Consider the following 27,638-nt stretch of genomic DNA (forward strand, 5'->3'; position numbering starts at 1 on the left):
CCAGATTATATGTGTTTATGTAAATATGTTATATCACATTACAGTGTCACTGTCACACAGTGTAGAATGTGAGGTTAAGTTACTAACAGTTTAGACCAGTTTAGACCGATGCATCGCTATGTCATCCATGTCAGAGCCTATTTATGCGGAGGATAGTACAATTACAAAATTGGCACCGTCACTGCAGCAAATATTGAAGGATTTGAAAGGGAATGCCACACACCATGATTATTTAGTTGCTTTGCTGATAGTACTTTCAGCAGAGTGTGGATTTCGAGTGTCAACATCCGACACACATGATTCACAATGGTAAGCGTTGGTATTTGACGATGTTTCCTTCTTCTAATGATGTTTATTGCTTATGCACTACTCTATATGTATTGCAGTTCAAATCTGAAATCCTTGCGCATACCAGAAAACTGGAAGTTGGAGCACACAGAGATCTACGACATACGCTTTCAATTTATAGCTACTCCTAATATCGTATGCAGGCTGGTTGCAATTCCATCAGGAGACTTGTTGATTATTAATTTTGATCCTTTAATTGACCATAGGAAGACTTATTCCATTTGCGTACAGACTCTGAAGTATATTAATCCTTTCTCCGGCGATCTCTGCGATCGATATATAAATCTAAAAGAAATATCGCTCAGGTACGATAAGCTAACTCTAAGTTTATGTAAGCAGTGGGATAACACAGTTTGTTCACTAATTATATAATAGGTTTAAAGATTCTGTGATCATTCCACTGCGCGCAGATGTTGCAGCTAGAGAAGGAGTAGCTGTTCCCAGCTTACAGCACCTTCCGCTCGAGTTGAGGGAAAAGATCATGGGTATGCTAAATGTCCGTGATCGGACTAATTTGTTAGAGATCTTAGGATAATTCCTTTGGATTTGTTGAAACTCGACACAGAGGAGATCTAATGACTGATTTTGATGAACATCTGTTTTTCACTTATTCTATTCTATCTCCCTTTCGTGGAGCATAATAAATGAAAAAGGAATGTAAGGAGATATATTATAATATGTATGAGATAATTAAGCGATTGTACAATATAGGTACAGATTTCAGTGGCGAGCTTTGCAGTACGTAAAAATTACAGAACAGTTATAAGAGAATTAATAATAATTCTGAAGAATGTGAATTTTGACATCCATGTATAGAACTATTTTTTCTGTACAGATATTAAACGTCGTAACGTAATTTTTACGACTTGTAACTTATTTTTGTACTTTTTCGGTATGATTTCACGAGGGTGAATTCTTCTCCCTGTCTGTCATTCAGCGAAAGAATCGCACCAATGTTAAACTGAAGTCTATTCCTAAAGCTTTGGAGTGTTTCAAATGTTTTATTTGTATAAAATGTTGATTTATAGTTTATTTATATAAAAAATATTCGAGTAAAGCATCAGTATAAAATCGTACATATACTTCGTACAGAAAAGCGAATTATATTTTACAGTTACGAAAAAAAAACTCATATATAAATAACGGAAAATAAAGATTTAATACTTCAATCATTGAACGTAAACGAGTAACGTTTTCTCCACAATTGTCAATGGTCTATTAAGAGATTTGCCGGAGGTAAGGACACGGTCCCGTGACCGGAAACTGGCTGTGGCAGTGCAGAAACGCCCTTCATCCATTTCTCGATGTCGCAGCAGTAACACTCCACATTGTTTAGCGTTTTCAGGAATACTGTGGTCACACCGCCGATAATTAACAGCTGCTCACCTGAGAAATAATGCATCTCCAATTTACTTGACACAACTTTCAACCTATGTAATTTTTGTACGAGTATGGCCTTTTAATATCAATCTAATTGATGCCAAGATTGGGTTACTTTCAACCCATACCGGAACCTTTTGTAATATTTGCTCTAGACGAATAATTTATCCATCGTTAACTTAACACTATTTATTTTTTAGTTGTGTAGCTCTGGTTTACGAGTGATTTTGCATGTGTACAGGGTGATTCTGGGAACTGGGACAAGTTACTGCTCTTTTTCAAGTGATAGAGGAAAGAATCGTATGTAATAACACGTCCTAATAATCCATTAACGATTCAAGTGCAATTGCACCTGGCGGGTGCATCAGTGCATCCACATAAAAAATAAGGTTATAGGAAGTTAGGACGTATTTTATGACTAAACAGCGGATCTTTACGCAAAATACAGATCTTCTACCCGAATTGCGACAAACTGGAGCGAAATAGAAATTTATTTTCTTTCTTAATATGTTTAATAGCTAGAAAATAATATATAATTTCTACTCTTTTAAATTACACCTACTCATTTTGTCATAAATGCATCAAATCCGCTGTTTAATTACGATACAGTTTCCACAATAATTCAGTATAACTGCTGGTAGGTTTTGAGGTATGGTTCAAGAGTGATTCAAAATATCCGAGATTTCAAGTCGGAGAACCTATTGATCCGATGGAGTGTCCGTGTCTGGCGATGGACATTTTTGCTCGCTCCTTCCAGACGCATTCGTTCCCGTCCCAAACATCGATGTCGTCGATGCTTTGAGTGGTGATCTCGCTGGTCGAGGCTCCTCCGATCGCGTAAAGACAATCGGACATGACATAGAACGAAGCGAAGCACCTGGGCGACCTCAAAGGCACTGCTTTCAGCCACCTGGAACCGCGTTCAGATAACAGCCACCGGCGTTTAAAACGCGGACGCAAGTAAATCAAGCGTTTAATCTGGGTAATGGGCACTCGAGATAGAGAATATCGAGCTAACAAATTTTTGATCGGGTCGTAGCACTCGACGTCCTTAGAGAACATCTCTTTCTTCGATTTTGTCATCCCGCCAGCGACCCAGATAAGATCCCGATATTTCACGCTGGCAGGTCCCACCCTGGCGGTCTGCATCGGTTGCATCTCCCTCCACGTGGAATCCGTCGGATCGAAAGCCTCCATCGTCCTCAGAGTTCTGTAACGTGGAAATAACAATTGTTTGTTACGTGAATTGGGTACCTTATATCTTCCGGGATCTGCTTCTGCGAGGATTTTGCTCGCTAAAATGTGTAGAGATTCGATAATGTAAAGACGGGGTATTTCAGTAATCAAAAACGCTAGATAAAAGATAAATCAAGGGCGCAATCGCCCTCAAAGTCCTATTTTTACATCTCATTTTACATTGCAGCTTTATGCTTCGGAATAATGCAAATTACGCTGTCGAATAATGCGAATTACGTCTGAAATGTAAAAATAGGACTTTTGAGGGCGACTGCGGCCTAGCTTGATGTTTTATCTAGCGCTTTTGACTACTGAAAACCCCCTTGCAATCCTGGAAACGTTTAAAAAGTTTAAAACAGTCCTTTGTCCTTTTTGTTGTCCAGTACAATTTCGTCAAATACAGGCAGAATCCTCCTCCAGAGAGGATCGCCGCATCCACGGAACACCGTGTATAATGAAATCAGTTGCAGAAAATCAGCGATAATGAAATTATCCACGAGCGACCGGTTAGGTACGCGGTAATTGAATAAAACAGGTGGAAGTGCTCGTAATTAGCCGTAGACGGCGTGAAAATAAATAGCGAGAAAAATGAAAGGAAAGTCATGCCCGCGGACGTAATTATGCTCTCTGTAACAACTTACATCCCGTTCCTGCCTTGCCCTCCCATCGCGTACATTTTCCCGTGACTGACCACCAATCCGAAGTCCTTTCTGGCTGTCAGCATGCCAGGTTCATTGAACCAAGTCCTGGTAGTCGGGTCGTAGCTCCAGACGCTGCCGACCGCAGTGCTCTTTCTGTGCACTTTGTCTTCCAGGGGATCCGCTCCGCCTAACAATACGTTCTCTCCTTTATTTATATTTTAGCTCTAACGAGAAACGTTTTTCTCTCCGTTACACACGGGATGAGAGAATGGAGAACGTTGCGCGGGCAACTCCCACTAACGTTCGCTATTATTCTGCTACACCCCTGGCGGAAAACGTTCGATTAACATCGCGAATCATTTTGCCGTATATCATACACGAAAAATGGCATCATGTATTGGATTAACCCTTTGCACTCGGAGCTATTTTAACTTGAAAATTAAACATTTCTTTCAGTCTAGAATAGTTCCATTCTATATGCTTTTTTTCATTTTAGTATGGATATGAATTTAATATAATAGCTACTGCAGTAATTAAATGTTTAGTAATTGATTTAGTAATCGAAATGTATTGTATTGTATTTCAATTACATTTCATTTCAATTACATTGTATTTCGATTACACTCGTGATTCGCGTAATTAGCAATTAAATTAAGTGAAAGGTCCGAATTATGTAATGCAATTATAATGTAATTCAATTACAATGTATTTAAATTAGCACAACTCCGATTAGTAGACTGCATTAGATTAAAAAAGCGAACATATTTATTTTTATCATCGCAGTTTTCGTTATCGGTAATTTGTTTGATCGAATACTTCTAGCCAACGGTGGTACCATTTCTGCCATTTCTAATTGGAATTAGATTCTTACGTATCAAAGTAAATAGTTTTCGATGGGATCGAAAACTAATCGCTTTCCGATTACATGGGGATTACTCACCCACAACATAGATACGACCTCTTAGGTAAGCAACCGAATGATGATGTCGCGGCTGAGGAATTTCTCCAACGAATTCCCAAATGTTCTCGTCAGGCTCGAATCTGTAGATGGCTTTGCCGGTGTTTCCTCCGCGACCATACTCTTCGTGGGGGTCCACCCCGCCGAATACAAGGACTGACTCTCGATCAGGAAAGTATAGTGACTCGACGAAGAAATAGCTGTCGACTGCGGAGCCCAGCATGCTGTTGCTGATCCTTTGTGGCCTGTGAACGTTACCTTCCTTCAGAAAAGGAACTCGCTTCATAAAATTACGTTTGAATTTCGTATTCATCTTACGGAACAGAACGGGATAGAATAAGCAGAATATTTTAATAATTCTACCGAATTTGAATATCGTTCATTTGGCCATAGTTTTGTAAGCCATTCATTCTCGTACACATTTTTCATTCTCTTTACACTTCCCTTTATGTAATTTTCATGTTTCGTCGAGAAATTATAAGAAAGTGTGGGACCAAATAAAGTTGTTTAACCATGTCTTTTGTATAATCTGTACGATTTCTTCATTTCTACTCGTTTTACCAATCTTTAACGGCGCATAACAACCATGAAAATACTCACGGCGGTCGTGGGCAGTTCGAAGTTCGTATCTGCACAGTTGTCGGTTGCTGAACGTTGTCGCTGCCTTGATAATTCACCACCCTTTGTTCCTCTGACTTCGTATTGTTCCTCGCGTTGTTATCGACATCAGTTCCAGTCGATTTTCCGTCGGTCTGCGGAGACTGTGGTTCCTCCGAATCGGTATTATCCGAAGGAGAGCTGATTATCTCGCTCTGATTCGTGAAAAACCTTGGAGATTTGATGGTCCTGATAGTGTTCGCTGCATTTCTGGACATGCTCCTCGGCGTAGGTTGCGGTCTTTGCTCCCCGGATACGTAAGAAGCAACACGCTCGTCGTACTGCGATATAAAACGTGCAATTAATAAGACGAACGCTTTAATTAACCTGTTAAGCAAGAAAGTGATTAATCAGAAACGAGCTGAAGCATCTTGCCTCGCGAGAAACGCGATATTTCACAACTGGTTTTTTAATATGCAATTATTTTTCCTTATGAGAGTACTGATATTCTATGACCAGCCAATTAGTCTTGCTTACTAAGATTACTATATTAGGAGACGAGTTAATCAGTGATCCACGGTTGAAAAATCAACGCACGTTTTTCACTTGGTCCAATTTGTTCTCGACGGGCCGTTGGATTTGAGTCCACCATGGCTGTTCTCCCTTCTTGGCTTTCGGCGGCCATGCTGCTTCTTCCTTCCCGCTTCTGATTTGGTTTGCTGAACTGTTTGAGATTCCGACAGACTCCACCAAGGACTTGCGAGATGCCTCGCCCATCGGTATGGCCAATAGCTCCGCCACCTTCTTGATATTCCGCTTCACCTCTGACGTTGATGTCTTTATCTGCAGTTTCCAGAAACAACACGGTCAGCGCATGCTCTACGTTCTGTCTGCATATTAGCAACCTCGCCCACGATTAGTATGATCGACTCTATACTTCATCCACGTCTTTACTCAGTTTCCAACATTCTATCGATTCATGGTTGCAGGAACCTTAGCAATGAAACTTTTTCGTGAGAACGTAGAGGAGCAACACATTTCGCATAATTGGAAGAATTGAATGACTCCAAACTTCGTCCTCTTTCCAGGGGGTTCTCAAAATTCTATCAATTGATTTTAAGAGCCTTCACCCTAGCTCAACGGTGACTTCGGTCAAGCTACTGGTATAACGGACGGAGCGGTAAACTTTCGCGGCTTGTCCACTAACTTCGTGAAATCTCCTTCTGGCTTTATATCCTCTGTAGACGGCCTGTATCGTGGTGGCCGCCTCCTCCTCGGATTTGCCGGAGTCCGTGCGTTGCTCGCGGTCCCTCGGCATCTTACATCTCGTCTGCTGCATCCTCGCGGAAAATATCAGATTCGAGTCGTGCTGCTGGCACCGGCAAACATCCGACGTGTTCTGCTCCTGCCGGGTCTCGTAATCCAATTTGCCGGCGTTCTGGAAAAAAAACGAGACGACTCGCGGACTACGGGGACGAAAGTTTCTCACCGAGAGGCGTCTTTATCCATCCCGTTCATCCCGCTTTCTCTCCCTCAACCTCCCCTTCTCTCTCTCTTCTGTTACCGGCAGATTCTCGGACCGTCGAGCCTGTTCCTGCCTCTGTTTCTCGATGGCCGATGATTTATGGACAGCTTTCGCAGATTCCCCGCCGCCGCTGAACCTGGCGTCAAAGGCGACCATGTTCGAAGCTCTCTCCTTGTTCTGCGCAATAATTCATACCGATGTTTGTACAACGAGACGTCGCACTTCATTATTCGGGATTGATTCGACCGTCTTTCGATGCGCTCTCGAGACACTCGCAGTACAGTAGCGCACGATTTCGGGAACCAGCAGTTCAATTATTTTTCTTCTTTCTCTCTATGTTGTATTTATTCTGTATGTAAATTTAACCGAGCAGATTTTACGTTTTAATCGCGAACTACTGTACTGTAAATGACGGGGCAAGGTGTGTTCGGTCCGTTAGGAGATATTTTAAGGGAGTAGACTCGTTTCGGGATGCGCCTTCTCATTACTCGATAATGCAAAGATGGACTTTTTCAGTATTCAAAAGCGCTAGATAAAAGATTTTTATTATCCTTATTAGAGTTGCTATTTTCATAAAGCTGCGACAGCTACATGCTGCCGAATAATGGAAATTACGCTACGTAATCGTAAAAATAGGACTTTTGAGGGCGATCGCGGCCTGGATTGATCTTTCATCTAGTTCTTTTGACTTGAAAAACCCCATATTTGCATTATCGAGAAATGAGAAGGCCCATCCCGCACCCTTGCAATCCGGGAAACGAGTCTACCCTCTTAATATTGTATAATCGACTCTACAGGATTGTCGGCCAGATCGGTGTAATCTCAAGGTAAGAGCTTATACGCCGTAAGTGCAGTCACATTGTCAACAGTAAATTGCTTAGGCGGCGAGAAAATGGCGCACGGCGCCATTACGCGCACGGATTTCGAGCAGCATAAACTCTGACCTTTGACTACAGTTCCGTGACATTTGATAGGCGAGATTTATTGTTTCCACTTACGAGCAGGCCGCCGCTTACCTCGAGATTTCTTTGACGATAAACCCCCTCGTAATAATCCCTGAAAGCAGCAAAGCGGAACTTTGTGAAGCGTCGCGGCCATTTTCATCGCGGACTGTTTCGACGGACTCACCCGATGTTTTATCTGCTCGTATCCATCCATCCCATGCGAAGTTTATCGAACATATTTTCCAGAATCGCTTCCGGTGTTAATATCGTCTTCGATCTCCGCACATGCGCGTTTGTTTGTTTGTTTGTTTGCGAAATGAAAGATACACGCACGAGTGCTTTTTTTCTGATATAGTCTCGACGTTTAATGGGTACATGCGATATATACGATAGCTAAATACGATATACAAATGTTTAGGGGTTCGCGGGGTTTCTCGCGATTACGCGGTAGGAAGAGAAACGTAGTTCGTAGATAGTAAACCGTTTGTTTGTGGGGTATAAAAATGTTAGGGTATACGGCTGGGGATGTTCAATGGTTCCGTCTGTTTTGAGGCTTTTGGTACGGTCTTCGAGTGGGACACGGGCCAGGGTTACTCACCCCTCTGCTTCGCTGCAGGTGGCTCAGGTAATCATTCATAAATTTCGGCGGCATCGGAATCCCTGACATCTCCATCGGAGGGTGATTTAGAGGTGCATTCTTCGAGTGAAGTGTTGGGTCGTTTTGAATCGCCCCGTTGTCACCTATCGATTCAACTCTTAATTAGTTCGGAAAGTTATTTCGTTTTCCCAAGGGAAAATGAAAGCCAATTTTTTTACCATTTAGAATAAGTTTTGTACGCAACCAAGAGTTGGATAAAAATGGATAAATTCGAAAAGAAAGGCACAGATTGGAGGATCGAGAACATACCCGAGCTCTGAGGGAAATTATTAGCCCCTCTAGGAGGCAAAAACGGGTAATCATTAGGGGGCGAACTGGGTGGAGTGGGTTTCGCGCTTGCTTTTCGTCCTTTCAGTTCCGAGACCTTCGTTCTTTGATATTCCTCGAGGTACAACAGGAATTCCCGATAAGTCACGTAATTCTAGGTACGAAAATGATGCATTAACTTTTTCTTGTTAATCGGACTACGCTTACTGCTTAACAATTTCTACGAATCTAAAACAGTTTGTATACCTTATCCTCGCCAGCCCAATTTCGATTTGTAGGCTCGGCCAGTCCCAGCAAATCGATCCAGTGGTAGTAATCCTCCGTCTGACTGCCGTACCAATACTTGATAATAACGAAACTGAAAGAGAGCCGTGTTTGAATGAACTGGAACCGGAACGTTGATGGTTCGAAGCTTACGCTAAACCGTCGTCGACCATTTTCTGCACCTCCGGGTAGGACATCAGCTCCATGAACTCCGGGTTCTCCGGATTTCTTTTCACGTCCACCAATTGCCATGGAGCGATCAACCCGAACCGAACGCATCTCATCACCTCCAGCATGTGCTTCTTTCTATTTGCCCAGTCGTGCATCAGCCATCGAACCGCGGACATCAAGACCTCCATTTCGCTAATGAAGAGCAGAGAGGATCAGCGGAGGATGCGAGATGATAGACTGAAGAACGATACCTGTTCACGGAGATGTAGTTCGACCTCAGCAATAGGCACAGCTCCTCGGCTCTCAGCTCGAGGAAGTCCTTGGTGCTGACGAGCATTAGGAAGAACTTCATGATCCTCGGCACCATCAGCTCCATCACAGCTATGTTCTTGCTCTTCCTCGCCTCCAAGTATAGCAGGAACGCCGTGTCCTCGGTGAACAGCTCGTCGTTGTCTATGAAGGCCCAACATTGCTCCTCTAATTCTAAGGGACAAAGAGATTTACAACCCATCATTACATAGCAGGAACTGAAGAAGCAGGCAAGGCTGCTATATATACACCTAATAACGAATTCAGCACATCAACAACAAAAAGACGAAAGAGGTTATTTTGTAGCGGAAGATTTTTAAGTCCTCTTTTTATTCTACGAAGTCAAAGACGATCATAGTATGTAATAGGTTTCCGGGCACTCGGAGCCATTTGAACTCCTAACATCTATTCCAACCTAGAATATATCCATGATCTTTGTTTGTGCAGATGAAACGGATACAATTTATTCCTACAGTATTCAAATCTTTAGTAATTTATTGAATACGAAAAAATTTTGTATAATGGGAAGAATGTTTTTAATAATGGTGCAGCGCATTGTTTAGTGGCGCCTCAGAGTCGCCATTCGAGTGCTAAGGGTTAAGAATACGTTCAGAAGTCGGGAAAATGTTTCTTTCTGTCGAAACGGAAGTTAGATTCCATTCGCATCCCCATTTTTTCGGAGAACAGTCGTTTATTACGCGGCTCGGACGGACGCGGGAGATATAAATTCCGCGGATATAGTATTGCGCGGACCCGGTGTACAGAGGGATGCGATACATCCCTTATTTTCTTCGGGGCTCATATGGTTTATTGAAGTTTCGTGTTGGACAGTGACGTATTCAACGGAACTGAAGCGCGGCGCCATCGAGAGTTCCCCAGCGGAAGCTTATCGCGCCACGAAAAACTTTTCATTCTTTCCCCGGTAAAACGCGGTCGAACTTCTTTAGTGTGTGCTGGGAAAGGCGTGCGCTATATATTATGCAAGACAGTGCCGTTTCAGAAGATGGATGGGAATGGGAAACGGCACTGGAGGCACAATGTAAACAGGATCATCGGGCGTAAATCCTTCACATAAATAAAGACAAAGGAGGAGCAAGCCTCGCAGGATGTCCGACATTCTTGTTCGCCATCAATTCTCTCGTCATCTCCCAGAACAGTGCACGTGTCTTCGTTGAATCATGTTCATACAATTCCATAAATTTTAAGAAAATTTTAACCCTTATCATATTTTAAAGAAAGAACAAATTTCGCGGGATCTAAAACCATGAAAAAGGTGAATTTGCGTAAAATAACGTGATAATAGTTTTTTTGCAAATATCTCGGAAGCTAAGATCGAACGACGGGTATATGAATAGGAGAAAAGTCGTTCAGAATGTTGACCTTGACAACAGATTTGAAGGGCAACGCGATCGGAGCTGGGCCCCCTTTTGTCAATATTTACCATTATTTTTTACAATTAGATTCGGAGGGGAGAAGAATTAAAACTGTGTTACATACCTTTAATATCAAGATACTGAGCAGCAGTGAAGATGTCCAAGATGTTGTCCCTCTGCAGAAGGCGACAGCTCTCGTTTTGGGGGCTGATCATCCAATCGTAGATGATGGAGAACGCGTTCGAGGACACGCCGCTCTATATCGCATAGATTCGTGTTATCGGGAAAAGAAGTCACGAAATATTAGTTGGAAATTTCGGAGAGTGGCTCGTGACGCGAAACAGTAGCCGTTGCTATTTTTAATTAGCCGTTTCCTTGACACGTGGCGAGCAAGAGGGCGTCAGTGAACAGGAGGAACGAGGGTGGACTGAGAAAATGTCCGGCGCTTTTCGCAGCGACTTTTAAAGGGTGCGGAGTGCGGCGCCGTCATTCGAGTGCCGCTATTCACCCTTAACTAAAAAGTGAGTCAAATATAGCCGCTGGCAGGGAGGGTGGAAAGGAGTTCAAGGTCGCTTGGCTGCGAGCCCACCGAGCCACCGGTGGAGGAGGAGGAACAGAGGGAACCAGAAGAACAGGATGCTGACACAAGACATTGGGGATGCCTGCAACCCCCTAGCCGGTGCCTGGCTGGCGACACTAAAGCTTCATCATTGCCGATATCGATTTCTGTTTCTTCTACGAATCAAAATGTGGTACACATTCACGATGACGTTCTTTTAGCTGATTAAAAATCACCTAGCATAATACAATTCAAGGAGGTAGATCACCACCTTGACTATCTAAAAATCTGCTGTTTTTCGAGAATTTTTCTCGAGGATAATTAACAAGTGAAAAATTCCGGTTCACTACAGAACATAATAATTAATAAAATCAATAATATATTTTGTTTTTGGGATTTCGCTTTTTTTGTATTTTCTCCGTAGTGTTACACGGGAAATAAACATCAGATATTATAATTATTAAAACCAAATTGAGAGTACTCTCGAGAGCGACTATCGACGGAAACTCTCAAATTAACACGTACTTGAACACATGAAAAATTATCGGAGTGGACATTGCACTATCAGATTACGATTTATTTCGAAATTTCCAAAACTCTTTGAACGGTTAAACATTCACTAATGACGATGACCTGAAAGATGGCCAAAGATCAATGAACAAAATATAAATTATTTTATTTGATTATAGTTAACTGCTCGAATACAAAAAATTCGATTTTATTTCAGCTTAAAATACCGAAATTACTTTCTTGCCAACCCAATAGAATGTCCCGACCAAACTCGAGTCGTTTTGTGCTCTCGAAGAATTCCACGGGGCACGAGTATCGCGGAATGTTACTGGGTCGCAGAGCCGCAAGGGTGACACAATGTTCGAGGAATTCCGTCGGAGATCAAACGCGGGTCTCGCAGAATCTGATCAGATCGCCGCCCACTCTATCAGACAAATGGCTGGTCGGGAGAGGTAAGAGGAATCGAGCGGAAGAACTGGTCGAATCTAAGGGTTTGTCGGGGGATGAACGTTCGACGCTGGCTGATCGAACACGGACGCCGATGGATACACGGAACTGTGGAAGGAAAAGCGGCCAGAAAATCGGATCGCGCGAACAAAGGGACTGTATTCGGCGGACTGGAGGTTTCGCAGACCGATAACGCCGTAATAGATCTTGCGCACGAGTTGCATGGATCCACGGCGTCGCTCCTCTCCCGGGAAAAAACCCGGGAGACACGAGCATCGTTTCCCACTTTTCCCTGGTATAATAAATCGTTCGATACCAGTCCGCGGGAGCGACGCGGTTAAACTTATCGGCACGGCGGAAAGGAGAACCATGGTCACGACTCGTTTAACGGAGTTCGTTAAGGGATGAAGATCGATGGCGGACGAGTGCCGTTGAAGGGAAATCCGTTAATGCAACCCGGTTTGCTTTTCGAATAAACGATACGCCCGAAGAAATATCACGAGCTTTTCTCTCTATCGTCGTCGTGATCGTCTTCGTCGCCGTTCCAGGTCAGCCGGAACATGGAAATGGCAAATGATCGAAGTAATTACGCCATTTTTGTTAGCCTGATGGATGTTCTTCGACGCGGCCACGGGTAATCAAGGGAAAAGGGGTCGGTTTTGCAGCGACCTTCCGAAGATTAATTTCTTTCGAGCGGTTCTAAGGTTCCACGAACGATCCCCTTTTTCCCCGAGAATTAAAGTTTTACGTCGTCCCTTTCATGCTCGCCCGCGATTCTTTGGATAAATAATTAGGAGAACGTGGTAAAAAATACGTCAGGGTTTCTTGAAAAGATTCGCTTTTCATTCTTTCTCTCTTCCCTGGCTTTTAGTAGCTTTTATATGCGCTTCAGTCAAGATGCACAGATCAAGACGAAACAAACATGTATTAGAAACAATAGAAACTCTCAGTTTTTGTGAACGGTCCACGTCGCTGAGCCGTCATAGTCCTCCCGAGCTTTTCGAAGTGCTTTAGTTCACTTTTAATTACGCTTTTAAAACTTTCAATTTAGTATTTTAAACATAAACAAACGTGTCGACTATATACTAGCGAATACCTATTTTGCATTGAAGCAGTTATTTTATCGAATCAAAATTTATTTATGTTGGATTCCTAGAAAGTTCTATGTAACCCAGCGGTTTCCAACCTGAGAGGCGCGTTTTCCAGGCGAGGCGCGGATTATTGCCAGGGGAAGCACCAACATTTTTTAATAAAAAATTAATTTGTAGTTTTTATTATTTAAAACGTGTTTAAAATTTTTCGAGGAGGCGTAGTAGCATAAAGGTTGGAAACCGCTGATGTAACGACATAGTTATGTAGAAAATGTTGTGCGGGTAACTGAAGGTGAAAGTACTTTCGTGGACGAAGTAACCGCGTAAAAAATGGCCGTGCCAGTGGCTTTTTGACCCAGCAGATCTCGGAGGTGCGATTGCTCGCAGCGCAACGTTAACGGCCGATAACTCACCCCGGTCAAGTCGATCTCCTTGCAATTCTTCTCGTCGAAGAAGGCGCTGTAGCTCTGCAGCACGAGCAAGTGGCAATGGAACTCGTCCTGATCGATTCGCACAATACAATCGGCGTTCCTCGAAAGATCGATAGAGGAAATTTAGCCGGTGATCCTGTCTTCGGTGTCCCGCCCCGCCCCCAAACCCCCGTAACATTGTTTCATCGAGCGGACACGACTATAAGCTTACTTGTAATTTGTGATACGCCTGGCCAACTCCTGATACAAGTCGGTCTTCTCCGGGAGAATTATGTTATCCCAATCGATTGGCTGCTCACCCGTAAATCCGAGTCTGCTCGAAATTACGCCGATCAAACGTTATTGGGGGAAACACCGGTGGAAATCGCTCCGGCGAGCTAGTCGCTTTTCCTTTTATCGGCGGAGCGAACGACCCGGGTCGATACAATTTCATGGAGATCCGCGGCAGTAAATGTTTCGCGCCTGCCTCTCTTTTTTTCTCTCTCTCCGCGTCGTTCACGAGCGAAACTACATCGACCCGGTTTCTGGTGTTTTTACGGCGCGGATGGAGAACGATCGAAGGCGGAAAACTTACGCGGACAGCGGCACCTCTTGCAACAATGGCTCCTCGTAAGACGTTGACGGGGCCGTTTGCTGTTTTTGCTCGCCCTCCATCTGAGCCAGTTTCACTTTGAACTGATGCATCCTCTGTGTTTCTTCGTTCCCCGTCGGATTCTTTTGTCCCTGAAATTTTGCCGATGTACAGGGTGTTTCAAAATGGCCCGCAAAATTGACCTTAACATTGAATCCCAATGTGAAAATTCTTTTTTATTGCATCTTATACTACTCATCGCGACGGACAAAAGTCTCAAAGGAACTATAGGACTGAATTCAACCGTTCTCTTAAAAAGGTGAAAAATGTCTTCGCGAGGGAATAAATTGTTGAGAGAACAAAAGCAACGAGGCTGCGGAAGATCCGTTTCCTTCGGAAAGGAGGAGCTCCATGAGCCGGAGGAGTTGTTCGGTCTTCGATCAAAGGGTATGGCGGCTTTAAGGGGTCGGTCGATCAAGAGGTATTAGAAGACAGAACACCGTTGACCAGGACGTACGAGTTACCTGTGATTGATTGATCATCGACGACGGGACACCGGTGGGAAGATCGACGAGCCTGTGCCGTGTCGAGGACTCGGAAACGCGTCCGACAGCCTCGTTTCCGGTTCTATTCAGCTCGGCCTTGACGTTCACCTTGGTGTGCTGCGGATCAGCGACCAGTACGCTGACTTTCTTCGACTCGAATACCACCTAGAACGACTACGCGTCTGCCTCTTGAGGCCAACATTCCCGGGATTCGGTGAACCTGGTTCAGGGATCGGTCCGATCGTTTACCTGATTCGGGACGATCTTCAGGTTGCCGCTTGGCGTCGCCTGGAACGGGAATACTCGCTTAGAGTCGTCGTCCCCGTCGTTCACGCTGATGTATGCACGGTCGTCGCCTCGTTCGCAAGGACACGCGTGCATTTGGTGCATCAGGTAGGCCAAATTCGGGCACACTGTGTCGTTTCTACGCGGCTTGTCGTCACCCCTCCCTAAACTGCAAAGTTAACACGATTCGAGTACAGTTCTATACAGGGTTAGTCTCGTAACGTGACGATCTTAATTAACTCGTAAGTTATTTGTTGTTTCGAACAATGTTCTAATCTGTTTTTTCTTACTTTGCTTTTTTATCGAGATACGAGGGTCATCTTCAGTTTTTTAAATGGAATGTCTAATATTTTCTCTTAAATGCGGATAAATTATTAAATTTTTTGTAAAAAAGTACTATACTCCTGGACAAAATGGTAGCACGCGTGTGCCGTCTTTAATTTGTCGAACAACGCATAGAATTCAAAATGGATTTGTCAAAGCGCGTTCTTATTCGACAGTTATCGATGCAGTGTTTAATCTGCTAGTGATTAATTATCTATTTAAATCTCTGTTTAGTAGGACGATCGACATAAGATATAGCCGAACGCTATCGAGCCGAATTTAGAGCTCGTTACGCGCCCTAGGCAATAACTGATTAATGCCACTGCGCGGGAACTATCAAACGCGAGGGCTGATGACTATCAAGCGCTATAATTAACAGCTATCAAGCTCTCTAATTAAGGGCAGTTCAATTTTATGATGGGGCCTACGATTCGTCGGAAATAAGTGCCGTTTCACTCACAGTGATGTTAATGCCATTGCGGATAAGCCCTGTCGCTTAGGTTTTAATCAGAACTTTGAAACGTTTGATTGTTTTAATTTTACATAAAAGACACTTTTAGCCAATTTCAAAACTTCCAGACTTGTTTCAAAGGATAAAACGCGAGACTGTAAAACACTACACAGTCTTTCGTCAAGTTCCGCGGATGAAAATTGACTTGTCGGAATAGAAAGCGTGCACGTTGAAGTCAGTAAAAACGTTTCCTTCGCAAACGACAAAGCGTGTAACGAAGCTGGACATCTGTCCTCCTTTGAAAATAAAAATTCTCTTGTTAAAGTTCTCGGGCGGGTTACCTGAAGCGAGCCATTAGCTTCGAAGCGGTATTATTCGAGGGACGACATCGTTCCCTGCAAGTTTTATCGATCAGTCGGTGCTTATCCGATCTTCCGGCCTGATCAGGATCATCCGAGTCGTCCTCCTGACAAGAAGTGGAGCCCTCACTCGACCTAATCAAATTTTTCGCAGACTTGGCCAAATATCTCGCCGGATCGGATCTTTGTCCCGCTGGGTGCGCCTCTTTCTTCGCGACACGACGATCCTTGGACAAGGAAGCGACCTCCTTCGTCTTCTCCAGATAAATGTGTGCGAGTGGTCCTCGTCGCCTCGATAAACGTCGACGACGACGACGTCTCAAAGTAGCTTGGCCTCGGTCAATCGGATATACGGGGCCTTGATCAATCGGATATATGGGGCCTTGGCGCGCTGGACTCGTCCTGCGAGAAACGGTACACATCGGTGCTCATTTCAATTTACAAACTTCGGAATACGGAAGTCAAATTCTTGCCTTACAGGGTATCGTTTATACAGTTACTGCTCTTTCTTAAGTCAAAATAGGGAAGAATGATAGAGGAAAAAATCATATGTCGTAATTAGACAGCGGATTTTATGCATTTTTGTCAAAAACGAGTAGGTGAAATTTAAAAGAGTAAACATATTAGAAGAATTTAAACATACGTTAGGACGTAAAGAATTTAGTTAGTAAAGAACGGAAATTAAGACGTAGGTATAATGACATATGATTTTTTCCTCTATCATCTTTTTCTATTTTTACTTAAAAAATAGCAGTAACTTGTCCCAGTTTCCAGAATCACTCTGTATATTCAGTAATAGACTCAGTCCGTCGAGCAACAAAGAAAATTTCAAATTCAGTAGTGTTTGCTTTACCTTGTTGAGACTCTTCCTATTAAAATGAGTCCAAACACGGCGTAAATCGGTCTATTTTTATAAACCTCGTACGTAACATATACTTAATTATGCTACTAACATCAAATCTATAAAACTACTCCGATTTGCGTCGTGTTTGGACTCGTTTTAATCAGAAGAATCTCAACAATCCACTGGTACTACAAATGGAAAGATACGACAAAAATTTCTAAATTTGACATTTTTTTATTACATCATCTTGTACACTCGCGGTATCATTTTGAAGTACGTCTACCTCCTTTCTTCTACTAAGTTCTATTCTTTCCCTTAGTTACTGATATAAGGCTCTGCGGAGCGGTATTACGTGTTAGGGGAAGAGTGGAGATGGGTAGTGCAAATTTAACCACGATTTAGTCTTTAACCGAGCACTATTACTGTACCGGAATTTTTGCCGCAACAACAAAACTTCCGTTCCGTCTCGATCGATAATAGCTCCGCGAGAATGCCTCGGAACGCCCGATTTAATTGGTTTTAGGAATATAGATTCCTCGGGGAAAGGGCACGAGCTGGAAACTCGGCAGCGTTCCACGTTTTCCGTCTACTGGACAGAAACTTCCGAGCCGGGAAATATTGATTTTACTCGAAGAAAAGTACGAACTCTCGGAAACTCGAGCTACCAATCACGGGAACGTCGAAATCTCTGGTCCCGATCCGAATAAAGAATACAGAATTCGTTTGGGTAGTTAGTAGCTGTCTTGCTAATTGTAAGTTGCGTTCGACCGGTTAACTTGTTCTCATTCTATTAAGCTGTGTAGTATCGTTTCACGCTGTCTTGTAACTTGTTACTGGACTCGTTTACGAAACTTGGGAACAAATATTTTATGTATTAACTGTTGGTCCAGGTTCTAAATTGAGTGCGAAACTCGTTAAACTTTATGGTAGCTTTTGTCTTACCGACTTTAAGAGAATCTATTATTTCTAGATTCCCTTAAGAAACTATTATTTTATCATTACTTTTACTAAACTGGTAAATTCAACTTAAAGACCGACGTACAGTGGGGTATTTGGCTAGTTTAGCGCGCCGAAACTGTTGCAACGTTATTAATAGTGTCAAGATCATAATATTATATATCGTTAAATTCGTCTGAACACCAGCTACAACATTATCAAATCGAAAATACAATTTAAAGTTTAGAAAGACAGCTAAACGTTTGTTTGAAACATTTTTTCGTCAGATTAACGGAAATTACTATTGCAAGGAAATTCCACGCGTAGCTGTGATGAAGTCCCACTTTGTATAATACTTTTTTACGCAGAATTTAATAATTTCTCGAATTTTAAGAATTTGAGAAAAAGTATTAGACACTTCATTTAAAAAATTTAATCAACGATTGACGACTAAATTTCTACTTCAAGCGTTAATCGCAATTACCAATTAATCTTCTAGTTTAGTCGTTAATTGTGGTTAACGATTAAATACTTATAAATCGTTAAAATTGCGGTTATCGATTAAATACTTATTAATCGTTAATTGCGGTTAGCGATTAAATACTTATTAATCGTTAATTGCGGTTAACAATTAAATTTCTACTTTGGCCGTGAATTGCGATTAACGATTAATAATCTTCAATCGACTAATTGATTAATGATTAACTGCTGAAATTCCGAAATGAAATACGGAATCAAAACTGTATGAACACTGAAAAAAATGTAAACTGAATTTAGGTGTATTGTCATTTGGTCTATATAGATATAATAAAACTCTGTTTACGTGCTTTTATGTTCTTTTTCGATGATTTCTTCTTTTAATCAACGATTGTCGATTAACTTCATTGATTAACTTCATTGATTAACTTCACGATTTCTTTTTTCAATCGTACACATTAATCAATCATGATTAAAATTTTAATCGATTAATGCCCAACTCTGTGCCGAAGCCATGCAACTTCTGTACGAAACATTTTTTCGTACAACAAATAACTCACGAGTTATTCACTTGTAACTCACCCTGTATATCCAGGTACATGAGGAAGAAGTTATGGACGTTTCGAACAAACTAAAAATTTGTACTGGCCAAATACCTGACTGTGGCGACGCGAGCGGGGTCAAGGGGGCCACTACTTCAAAAAATGTCGAGATCGTCAGAAAAAGGGTGATCGGTTCGTCGAGGAATGGTTCGATTGCGATTAATGACCTAACAGAGGATCGATCGCGATTCACCTGTCTGGGTGCTTGGCTTGGGCGTTGTCAGTCAACGATTGGCAGGCACCGTGAGAGAGGCTTCGTTCCGATTGACAGTCTCGAAGGGCAGGCTCCGGGGATGCTGGTTTCCCGTGATAGAGAACGACCACGCTGCTTTTGCTGTTCCCGGGCCGTGGACGTTGCAGCGATTGCGATCGATCTTCAGGCCCGACTACGAACGTCCTGGGATTAGATCGGCGTTCCTCGCGTGTATGATGTTCGTCGAGCAGCCCGGCCCGACCCGCCCCCGTTCGTGCGCGAGCGGTGATCCTCCTTGTGGAGGAACAGATAGGCCAAGAGGAACACCGCGAAGAGGAGCAAATACATGGAATCACAGGCCAAATTTCGGGGACCCCTGGCCTCGGGGACGACCGGAATCACGGGCTAGCTATAAACGGGTCCCATGACAATCACCGACACAGGTTTCGTCGACAATACTTCACCGACTCCAGATTTGACCGACAACGACAAAGATTTTAGTCGACGACAGTATTATCCGATAGTAACATCGTTTCTATAGTGGGTGCTGACATTTTTTTCTTAAACTATTCTGCACTGACGCTTTTACTTCTGTATAAATATATAATTATTACACTATAAGAAGTTAGATGCAGTCGGTTACGTTGTAGTCAAATGATGTTAACATCGAATAATACTGTCGTCGTTTAAAGTCGTTCTCGTTCAAATTTGGAGTCGGTGAGATATTCTCGGTGAAAACTGTGTCTACGAAACCCGTGTCGGTGATTTTCATGGGACCCCTATAAACAGAGATGGGCAACAAATTACGAAAAGGCTCCACCTGTCTTTGTTTCACGGGCGGATTGTTCGTTAGGACAAATCTACACAGGACTTTCTACTTTATTCATTGCGTCCCGTTCGTTCCGCAGTTTGCTCATCTCTGGCTATGGAGCGGCCTTTGAGAGCCGTGTGTTAATAAAGAAGCAAAAACAAAAGGAAAATGTGTTCTAGTTACAATCAGGCTCCCACTGAGCCAAACTGTAGAGCCAGTTTGTGACACACTGTGTCTGTAATTAACCCTTCGAGGACGACGTAGTACGACAGGGAGTTGCAACTTGTATCCTGTCTGATAGTTTGGCCACGTGTGATCGATTTCGAAATATTCGCCAGAGTACCGTGTACCGATGTCGTGTCTGAAGGGTTCAATTGGCAAATCTTCGTCTAAAGATTTTGTGGTGGGACTTACTCTGCTTCTTGCTGTTTCGATGAATCGCGCGGACAATTCGGGGCGTGCTTTTCCTGTCGGCGCTGTCAATGAAGAACATTAACCGCCGTTAGAATGATAGTCCGGTCGGGAAAGGGCGCGTGACCTGATAAACTACTTAGGTAATTACCAAAGTTTCGGGATGGCTTTGCTACCGGGATTCCCGTCACCGCTCGAGGAATTCTGCGCGGCGAAAGTTACTTGGGGCTGGAAAAAGATAAAGGTGTGAGGATGTTGCCGGGCCGATATTCCCTCATCGATTCGCCATTGTCCCGCTTTTTCGTTTCCATTTCGCAAGCCCCGGTAGGATTGCTCGAAAGCCGGCGTCGCACAGTGGTCCGAAACCGTGAAAACACGAACCGAAGTCGAATTTTCGACGTCGTTGATATTTTTTAAATCTGAGCTATAAATTCTTATACAGGCTGGAAGCTTTTCGGAGATTTGAAGGTCGACTTTGTTTTTTTTAAATGGAATACTATATTTTTTAATATAGTAAAAATGTATTGACCTTCATTAGCCTTAAACCTAATAATTAACGAGTAAAGTTTTCAGGAAATCAAGTGAAATTACTCGTTAATTATTAGGTTTAGGGCTAACGAAGGTCAGTAGTTTTTTTACTCAGAATTCGACATTCTTCCATATTTTGGTATAAAAAATATAGTATTCCATTTAAAAAAACAAACTCGACCTTGATTCTTTCTTTCTCCAAAACCCTAATGTACCTCTTCAGACCATGCAACTTCTGTATAGAAAATTTTTTTCGTGCAACGCATACTTTGGAAGATATTGTATAGGTGTGCAAGTTGCGTGACCCACCCTGTATGTCCGAAGTAAGTTTTTACATGCATGTGGGTGGCTCTATGTCACTCATTGTCAGAATTTTTTCCAGACCGTCGAAAAGAGGGAAAAAAGAAGAATTATATGTCCAGCTGAAATTGGCGTAGTTGTCCTCACTATATTTTGCGATTGATTGGAAATAGTTTAAATCTGCTCGTGCAGTGTGAAAGAGCAGTATTTCAACTACACGTATCTAAAAGATGAAAGCAATAACAATAATTTTAACCCTTTGAACAATATCCTTTCCGGAACCACTATGCGTTGCGCGTCGTGGAAAACGACGCTCCCCGATGTTACAGAATTTCGACGGTTCGCCGTTGCCCGGCTGTTTCATTCCGGCCACTTTTCCTCGCAAAAATGTAACGTGTTACGCGGAGTGACGTAAATAGAGGCTTGCGAGCACAGTCACGCTACTATTGCACGCCCCACGTTGCCAATTCACGATGACAGGCCGCCGTTATTTCCCAACAAAAGACTCGCCGCTCGAGATCCTCGGGCTCTGACGCTTTGACGCACACGAGACTCTCGTCAGAATTGTTTTGGAAAACTGGATCACCGAGCTTTTTCACTGATATCGATGTACCGATATATTGCCACCTCGCTTCGTCGAATACTCGATGAATTACCTCATAGTTTTTTCTGCTATCGCAGCGAGGAAAGTGTTGGAGGCTCAGCGGACGCCGTTTCTCGGGCTCCTTGCCTGCTCCTTGGGACGCTGAAAATCGATTAATTCGAATATCGAATTTATGGATGAGATAATTAAGTATTTTTGCAACGTTTAGATTGGGTGGAATTGATGGAGGTATTTTTAAAAAATGAGCTGTATATGTCTGGATATCGCTAACACTTACATCACTTACGTAATTTTGTTTCGACGTGATCGTAGCTCGCGAAACTGCGACGTCGATTAAACACCCTCTTAGACGTCTCGAGGAGAGTCGTCAAATTACTTCCGGTGCACTTTACAGGAGGCTGTTGATACAATCTCGAATTTGTTTTCGCAGCTCTGACAACAGTAATAAACTCGTATTTTATAAGTCTCGTATTTGATAAAATATTTGCGAAAAGTGCATTATTTGTTCTACTCTCCCGCAATAACACAGTCGTTTCGTACCTTGTCTTTAGTAAATCGAAGTCCGTGGAGACGCAAGATTCGTCGTCGGTAGTTGCAGGCGTTCGAAATCCCTTCTGGAAATGTCAAATTTAGGGGCCACATGAAAACAGTAAAACTACACGATCTGAGAAACAGCAAGGACCCGAGGGTTTTCCTTGGATCGCACGAATCAATTTTCCACAGTAAGAGTAACATAAATGTACTAAAATACACGTATTCTTTAAATGCATCGATCTATACAAACTGTTACAATTTTATGCTATTGTCTCTCATATAACTACAGGCCTTCTTACAAATTACATGTCAAACATATTATAACCAAGTGCAAACCACGAGGTCGTTAATCACATCGCTGTTAATTCGACCACGTTCAAATGAACTGCAAATAAATAAATAAATAGAATACACGTGGCACGTGAACCGTGCAGTAAGGAATTATCAGAATGATGAGCTTGACAACATATCTAAAACTCATTGAAAATATTTTGCCCAACCTAACATCCAACCATACTCACGTCATAACGCATAAAGCCTTTTCGCATGGTACGAGTCGCATCCGTTCACTAGAGATCGAGTTGGGGAATCGGCACCATAGCAGAACGTTACTGTTTCACTTCCGTCGCGTGGTCACGAGTAAAAAACCGGTAAAAATATAGGATGTCGAAACCGCTGGTTTGACGTTTAAAACGACCAGGGCATTTGCAATTAAAAAAAGAAAGAGAAAGAAACAAAAGAAAACAGAATCAGACAGACGAGCGGCGGCTGTTTGATAATTTCAGGCATCCATTTGTTTTCGTATCGTATCGCCGCCGTTATGTGTCAATGTGGACTCTACCTAAATTTATTCTACGAATTCAAACAAATCCCTTCGCGCACACGTTCAGGAACACCTGTGCTTAAAGAAAATGCAAACAGTTGATTTTTCGAGAGTTAAACCCCTTGAACACGGAGATCCGGGTTCGTCGATGCCCCGGGGAAACAGCTGATCAAAATCGACCCCCCGAATGTGGAGCATCCACGTGTTGAACCTCGTCGGGTTTTAGCCCTGTGGGCCAGCTTTTTGTTAAATGCGACGGGACGTAAATAGAGGCGTAATGAGCCGGAGGATCGTGGGCTGGTTACGGGAATCGAAGATGTAGGTGGTACAGTCCTGGCGAAAATGATAGCACACGCCTGTATCGTCATTCTTTAATTGAATAATTTTCCCATTTGACCTTTTGCTGCGGTCCATGTTGATTCAGGCTAAGCCGGTCTTAACCTTTAGCACTCGAGTGGAGAGTCAGAGTCATCACTAAAAATTGCTGTTTCATTATTCAAAATATTGTTTATATAATTAAATATTTTGGTATCTAAACAATTACTAAACATTTGAGTATTGCATGAGGTATTGTATCAATTTCATATGGATGAAATGAACAAAATAATATAGAATGGAATTACAATTCCCAACTTTAATCTTTCAGCTGTGGCGGCGTATTTTTGCTGAAATGTGGGAGTGCCCAATCACTTTTTATACTCACTGCAATTGTATGAAATATAACATAGCAGCGAAATGTCGAAGTTCAAAGCTTCGAGACTCCGTTTCTTTTCTGATCTTTCAGATTCTGATCTGAAGCAAAGTAACAGCCCTAGTATTAAGTCCAGAGTTGGGCAAAATGTAATTTCAATTACAATTACAATTACTTACCAATTACTGTAATTTGAAATTGCAGAAATAAAATTACAATTACATGTAATTGTAATTAGTAATTGCAATTACTTTGGCTCAACCAGTAATTGTGAAAGGAGTAATTGCGATTACTTAACACGATTACAGTAATTGTACTCGAGTCTAACAATCACTTCAGTCTAATTGTTCTTTTAAACCACTAATTTTTATGTTTTGGACCATTTAACCGTTTTCTTATTGTAATTATAGTCTACTTTTGCACATGTAATTGAAGATGTAATTAAATACTCGTGTAATTAATTACTGCCCAACTCTGATTAAGTCTCTGTTCGAGTGTGCTATCATTTTGCCTTCGAGATCACTGTTTCTGCTTACTCAGTAGGTCAGGTGAACTTTCTCTAACAATGACGATATTCATTCAGTAATTGTATCCAGTGTTCGATAAATTAATGATATAGTACGCGTGCGCGATCATTTTGTCCGGGAGTGTATTTGGGTTCCACGGAGGAGAAGGTCGCGGAAGATGGGTCGCTGGCGGGTGAGCACAGAGGGTTGAAGCTGGTGGTGGCTGGCGGGCTGAATCGATCGCTTCGGCGTCCTGGTGACCTCGACCTAATGCCACCCTCTTCTGCTCTTGAGCGGAACCCGCCTCTCCCAATCCCGCCGCGCACCCTGAAAGCCACGGGGTCAGTTAGCACCCCCGTCAAAACACACAAAGCCCCGGGAACCAAGGAGGGTGGTTGAGCGCCAGCGAAGGGATTCGAACACGAGCATACCCCGTTCGACTACGAAACTGTCGCCTGAGCTTTTGATACATTGAATTAAACCGGTCGTTTGTTCCGGTCAATGGTCTGTTCTCTCTTCCTCTCCCTCCTTCGCCACCGCTCTCTCTCTGTCTCTGCAAATTGAGTTCCGCCGTAATCCAACGCGCGGGCTCTCTGCTTTTGTTAGACAATGGTCCCTGAACCGATACCAAACGGAATCTATCTGTTCCTCTTCGTCTATTAGAACCGCTTCCCATCTATGCCACGCCTTTACCATGATTCGACTCCAACTCTTTTCTTCGTGGGTCAGTTAAATATTAGGTTAGCCCCAAAAGATCCTTTCGTTCTCAATTAGAGCACACAATTCAGAGTAATCTTTTTAGAAAGCAAACGGCGGCGTGGTTAACATGTTCACTGCCGAATAGTCACCTCCAAACGATCACGATTCGAACTTTTTTTAGATCGTGCAGATCTCAATGATCTGGATGAAATTATTAAACGATTACGTCAGACTTTTGTAGGTACAACATCACAGTTGTTCTCATCTAGATAAGACCAAGTGGAAATTCAAGAAGACTATTCTCTATTTAACACCTCGACGCTGACATTTTTGTTCAGGTTACTTGAAATTTTCGCTGTTAAGTGGTGGAGAACCTGTCAAAATGCCTCGCCCGCAAGTAGACTGCGCATCTTTATGCAAACTAAAAATTGTCTGCATCGATAGCAAGAAATAGAAACTAAGTTGAATGTTATTTCTTCCCTTAATGATTTTAATTTCGGAGAAATCATATATTGACATCTTGAATTTTTCAAATTTCCCAACAATTTTGCATTTTATTTACCCGATTTTCCTATAAATGCGTGAAGATCCGCAGTTTACTAATGAGATAGCGAACCCGAACCAAATGTACCATCGCGAAGCAGCGTTAACGAGCTAAAATTGATCGTTGCGGCCGTTAGGAGAAATATTGATGCGCTCATTGGTGAAATTCGTATTTTCGCCAGGTGCTATAATTTTCCGCGGCGGGTTAAAGGGGTTGGCGGGGGTGCGAGGACACTGGTGGAGGAGTGGGAATATCGATAGCCACTAATTTTTCCGATCGAGTTTCATTGGGCGGTAACGAGTCCCCGTTGCTCGTCGGCGGTTCCCGTTCGTTATCGCGGGTTCGAGTATCGACCAGGCGCGATTGTTCGCGGGCACGAATTCCTGGTCAGTGCTGGTCCGAGAGCTGGTGGCAGACAAATATCTCTGCGGAGGAATGGCCGCCCGCGGCATGCAAGCGATTCCCGTCGTGTCAGCGAAACGGGAATTACCGCGGAAACGAAACACGAGAAACGAGCCCAATATTGCGAGGGGCCCTCGGCTTACCAGCCCGACGAGATATTAAGTGCCGCGCAAACCGCCACGAGGTCGGAGCCCGGTGCAATAAGCCCGCGAAACTGACGACATTATTGCGGCCCGGGCTCATTTGCCCCCAGTCATCTTGTAGGCCGTATCAGGAATCTTTATGCAGATGAGTCGCCTGAAGGACGCCGCAAACCTCCCACGCGAGACTCCGACACACTTCCAAACCCTTCTCTCTGATTAATCGCCGACGTTCGCTCTTTGTACTACATGCAATTACTAGACTGCGGATCTGCATGCGAAATAAAAATTGTCTGCATCGATTTCAAGAAGTAGAAACAAAATTGAATGTTATTTCTTCCCTTGTTACGGATGGCGAACAGATGTTCGAGACCATCTCTGGTAGAAACTAGTTCTGAGCTTTGAAGGCTCGAGTCGCGACTTCAGTCGTAAACGCTGGAGCCTTCCAGGTTTGAACCTTGAGCTGTGAGAACTGCAGTCCTCAACGCTTGAGCTTGAAACTCAAAGACTCGAGTCTTCTGTATTGCCTGGATGTAATAATATGTATACACAGCCTAGATGCGGCTGTGCCCTCTGTGACAAATATCATAACATAACAGCTGAGAGTTGAGCGTTTGAAGCTTTGAGTCTTAAAGCTTTGAAAGTTTAAGCTTTATATAATTGTAGCCTGAGAAACTTAGTCTTTAAGACTGAGCTCTGGAGCTTCGAAGACTCGAGCTTTATACAACACTAGTAGGAACCGTCCTTAATCCACATAACTGTTTAGTTAAAAAGGAAAACATACGCACGACCAACTGGAAAATGACAAAACACGAATGTGACCCAGGGGCACGGACAAGTACCACCCGTTCACTCCAAAATTACTGACAAATACCACCCGTCCACTGCAGAGGTACATTGTATATGAACCCTTGCATTTTTACTCTCTTTGGTTAGTGCTCGTGCAGTCACGAGTAGAGTCACATTCGGTCCTTGAAACAGTTATGAAGGACCGATACTCTAAATAACTGTTATGGAGGACCGAAATTTTGGCTGACATCGGTTTCGATTACGGTCCTTCATATATCGGATATCGGTCCTGTATCGGTTCTCGTATCGGTTCTAAATTCCAAGTTCCAAGTTATAGCAATCAGGGCTTGAAACGGGTCCGAAAAAGCTATTAAAATGAAAAGCTGTTATATTTCGGTCATAATTGAAAGTTCTTTTATTATAACGATGCTAAACAGTCGAGAAAGCGGGTTGCTCATCACTGATTTAGAGTGTCGACCCTTCATAACTGTTTCAATCAAGCCCGAATTGTAACAGTTTCAAACAGCTATTTTCGGGCCAGTTTCAAGCCCTGCAGCAGT

The 27,638-nt window shown here is 42.9% G+C and overlaps 2 protein-coding genes across 3 annotated transcripts; one reads left to right on the plus strand and one right to left on the minus strand.

Annotated features, from left to right (window-relative positions):
- Window positions 1-1,531, plus strand: LOC143208078 (uncharacterized). Its single transcript, XM_076422149.1, has 3 exons — window positions 1-309; window positions 387-653; window positions 724-1,531. Exons 1-3 carry the CDS (start codon window positions 119-121, stop codon window positions 881-883), a joined length of 618 nt encoding a protein of 205 aa, XP_076278264.1. The 5' UTR covers window positions 1-118; the 3' UTR covers window positions 884-1,531.
- On the minus strand, window positions 1,344-25,539 carry LOC143208067 (uncharacterized). Of its 2 annotated transcripts, XM_076422140.1 has the most exons (28): window positions 23,006-25,538; window positions 22,491-22,564; window positions 22,237-22,382; window positions 22,003-22,091; window positions 20,670-20,746; window positions 20,522-20,583; window positions 19,297-19,489; window positions 16,227-16,646; window positions 15,075-15,279; window positions 14,805-14,990; window positions 14,284-14,432; window positions 13,921-14,022; window positions 13,692-13,809; window positions 10,796-10,928; window positions 9,241-9,472; window positions 8,972-9,181; window positions 8,801-8,912; window positions 8,537-8,708; window positions 8,228-8,370; window positions 6,725-6,862; window positions 6,368-6,598; window positions 5,758-6,003; window positions 5,164-5,501; window positions 4,546-4,808; window positions 3,606-3,792; window positions 2,747-2,938; window positions 2,427-2,638; window positions 1,344-1,734 (listed from the first exon to the last, which is right to left on the minus strand). In XM_076422140.1, exons 1-28 carry the CDS (start codon window positions 23,030-23,032, stop codon window positions 1,556-1,558), a joined length of 4,836 nt encoding a protein of 1,611 aa, XP_076278255.1. In that variant the 5' UTR covers window positions 23,033-25,538; the 3' UTR covers window positions 1,344-1,555. The 2 variants fall into 2 exon arrangements, with proteins under 2 accessions (XP_076278255.1, XP_076278248.1); XM_076422133.1 differs by having other exon boundaries at window positions 2,427-2,938; window positions 23,006-25,539.
- Window positions 25,540-27,638: the final 2,099 nt, after the last annotated feature.

The sequence above is a fragment of the Lasioglossum baleicum genome, chromosome 1 (genome assembly GCF_051020765.1).
Source record: "Lasioglossum baleicum chromosome 1, iyLasBale1, whole genome shotgun sequence".
Classification (NCBI taxonomy): domain Eukaryota; kingdom Metazoa; phylum Arthropoda; class Insecta; order Hymenoptera; family Halictidae; genus Lasioglossum; species Lasioglossum baleicum.

Coding starts and splice junctions, on each gene's coding strand:
- LOC143208067 (XM_076422133.1), bottom strand. CDS start 23,032: ATGCGAAAAGGCTTTATGCGTTATGAC. Junction 22,092..22,236: donor TCACGTCGAAACAAAATTAC/GTAAGTGATGTA, acceptor ATCGATTTTCAG/CGTCCCAAGGAGCAGGCAAG. Junction 9,473..10,795: donor TCAGTATCTTGATATTAAAG/GTATGTAACACA, acceptor TTTGTCCCTTAG/AATTAGAGGAGCAATGTTGG.
- LOC143208078 (XM_076422149.1), top strand. CDS start 119: ATGTCATCCATGTCAGAGCCTATTTATGCGGAGGATAGTACAATTACA. Junction 310..386: donor GACACACATGATTCACAATG/GTAAGCGTTGGT, acceptor TATGTATTGCAG/TTCAAATCTGAAATCCTTGC. Junction 654..723: donor CTAAAAGAAATATCGCTCAG/GTACGATAAGCT, acceptor ATTATATAATAG/GTTTAAAGATTCTGTGATCA.